Source organism: Branchiostoma belcheri, unplaced genomic scaffold (genome assembly GCF_001625305.1).
Source record: "Branchiostoma belcheri isolate BF01 breed outbred unplaced genomic scaffold, Haploidv18h27 scaffold34, whole genome shotgun sequence".
Classification (NCBI taxonomy): Eukaryota; Metazoa; Chordata; class Leptocardii; order Amphioxiformes; family Branchiostomatidae; genus Branchiostoma; species Branchiostoma belcheri.
Window position 1 is genome coordinate 1,697,595 of NW_017803954.1, and position 2,589 is coordinate 1,700,183.

The window sequence follows — 2,589 nt, forward strand, 5'->3', positions numbered from 1 at the left end:
AAACATGACTCTTACCTTGAAGTCTGGTTTGGCAGGCACATAGAAGTATGGTGAAAAACCGTGCACATGGCACACCACACTGTTCCCTTCCATTGTTACACCAAACATGCGGACAATGGGCACAGGACCGACACTGGACCCTGGCATGCCATGCATGGGTTCACCTGCAAATGGAAACAATCAGATGTAGTTTTACGTGTTGCTGATATCACAATTCCATGACCAAAAAAAATCAGTTTAATTCATTTGTGACAGTGTGTACAGTTATTGCATTATAGTGTCATATGCTATCACATTCAAATGAAGTTACAATAGTTTTCACCTTATATAAAGGAGAGAAGAAGAATGGTACAATATCTATAGTTCTTGTGAATGCACAATCAAAAAATGTCTGGAGACACGTCTTTGCAATGTTATCAATTTGACAATCCTGTTTCTCAGACCATATATCAAAGATAAGAAGAAAGTACAGCAAACCCATATAAAACATAACAGACCCCCCACCTATATAATGGTCCAGGTCGATCTGCTGAAAGCTGATCGTGTCTGTCCTGGGGTTGAGGCTGGGTGGTGGTGGACGGACCCACTTCTTACGGGTGTTGGCAGTTACAGGTCCTGTAGATAGTCAGAAAACATCACAAATCTGACATAACAAACAGGGGACATCACATAAATTCAGATATATGTATCTGTGGGAACAGTGCTGATACCATTAGATGTAGATGACATGTAAACTGTGACATGTGCTGAAGGCAAAACTTTCTCCTGGATGCCCTGATCTCCTTGCCACCATAACGCCTTCACAAGGGGTTATGGATAGAGTCCACAAATATAGAGTTGATAACTGGCAAGGGGAGCAACATTCCCTGTTGGAAACTGTGCAGGCCTCAGAACGCTCAGAACTCTATGGTGGCCCAACTCCCCTGGCGAATTCTTTATTTACCAGCCTGTGTTGTTAGGCTAGTGGAGAGTACTGCACCCACCGCCAGCGTACTGATCTCCCCGGTACCCACCGCCAGCGTACTGATCTCCCCGGTACCCACCGCCAGCGAACTGATCTCCCCGGTACCCACCGCCAGCGTACTGATCTCCCCGGTACCCACCGCCAGCCCCAGTCTCCTCCTGCTCCATCTCCTCCATCATCGCCAGCTGCGCTTCAAAGTCCAGCGGTTCATCCTCGTCCCAATCTGATGAACGCGGCTTCTTTGCACTCGGGCCTGGGGTGGGCTTCTTTCTCTTGGAGTCCATGGTTAGAACTTAGATACTGATGGGATAAAGTAACAAATGTATGGATAAATACATCTATACATACTATGGTATGTTCCAGCTAACCGGTTTTACTTTTAGTCTTGAAAAAAGGGGGGGGGGGTTGGCAGGTAGATTCTCTCTAGATTTTATCATTATCATTGTCATTTTCTTTAGATTTCGGCTAAAATGATCCAACAAATAATGTGCCAAGAACCTGTCCACCTGTTGTTTGCTTGTGGGAAAACATATATCACCTCATAAATTTTACTGAAAAAAAATAATTTGCTTCTGGGAAAATTGTGCATAAAATGACATTTTACTAAAAAAAATGCAGCAGGTCTTTGACATTGCTAACCATCTAAACTTCATGTTTGCACTCCTGAAATAGTAGTAAATTATGTTGTTATTCGTGATTTCTGCGTTACATCGCATAATATTTTGTGGACAAATTACGAAAGATAATAAAGTTCTGCAACTGAGGTGGGAGGGGGGTGGTGATACGCAGTAAAAGGTTCGTGTTTTTATTTCGCGTTGTCGGATGGATATAAGGCGAACACTTTACCAAAAAACATTCAAAAATAAGTTAGCAATTAAGGCCAGTGTAAGAAACAAAGGCCTACCTTGATATCAGTGGTTGTATTGCTCAAAAATCCACCAGACCGCTGGTTCCCACTCCTCTGCGGCTTCACAACTTGAAAATGGCGGGAGATTTTTGGTCAAAGTTTGTTATCTTGGTGTTTATTGGCTGGCTGACGAATGCGGTTGAAACAAGGGCGTTTATTGGTGAAGACATGATGTTGTTAGCCTTTGAAGCCTGTCACCATCTGGGGGCATCTGAGTTTGAGAGTAGAATCTAATGGCCAGAATTTCAACAGAACTGTAGATTAATTTGGCCTTTCGTGTGTTTTTGTTCAAAAATCTGCCACACTATTATTGCAAAAATCAAGTTAATCGCTGTGAGGCGCTCTGCAGTAGATGTCCCGGATGTGATTTCTTTGAGCGCATGCGCTGATCGGCCTTTTCCCGTGGCTGCCATCTTGGCTAGACCGTCAAGTAAGTACATGCCGAAATAGCCGTCTAATATCTCCGTCATCGAAAACAATCAGACAACAAAATCCATGTCTTCTTGAAGTAGATTGTACTGGGAAATAAAATGTGTGGATCTTTCAATGATACGGGTTTCAAACCTACCACAAACTGACTTCGCTATGCATGGTTCCCGCTATGGAGGATTCCCCATTCAGGATTATTTTGCACAGGCACTGAGGGTTGTTCGACCTTCCGCCTTGGTATTCATGAAAAATATCCACCAGTCTTTAACCGATATAGTTAAGCCATAAG

The 2,589-nt window shown here is 43.3% G+C and overlaps 1 protein-coding gene across 1 annotated transcript in view; it reads right to left on the bottom strand.

Moving 5' to 3' along the window:
• The window catches only part of LOC109475474 (DNA polymerase delta catalytic subunit-like), a 23,134-nt gene extending 21,171 nt beyond the window's left edge, over nt 1-1,963 (bottom strand). The window contains exons 1-4 of the mRNA XM_019776093.1: nt 1,869-1,963; nt 1,104-1,256; nt 505-615; nt 16-164 (exon numbers count right to left, since the gene is read on the bottom strand). Coding sequence (XP_019631652.1) covers nt 16-164; nt 505-615; nt 1,104-1,248 — 405 coding nt within the window. The 5' untranslated portion in view covers nt 1,249-1,256; nt 1,869-1,963. The remainder of the gene's footprint in view (nt 1-15; nt 165-504; nt 616-1,103; nt 1,257-1,868) is intronic.
• Between the last annotated feature and the right edge of the window lie 626 nt (nt 1,964-2,589).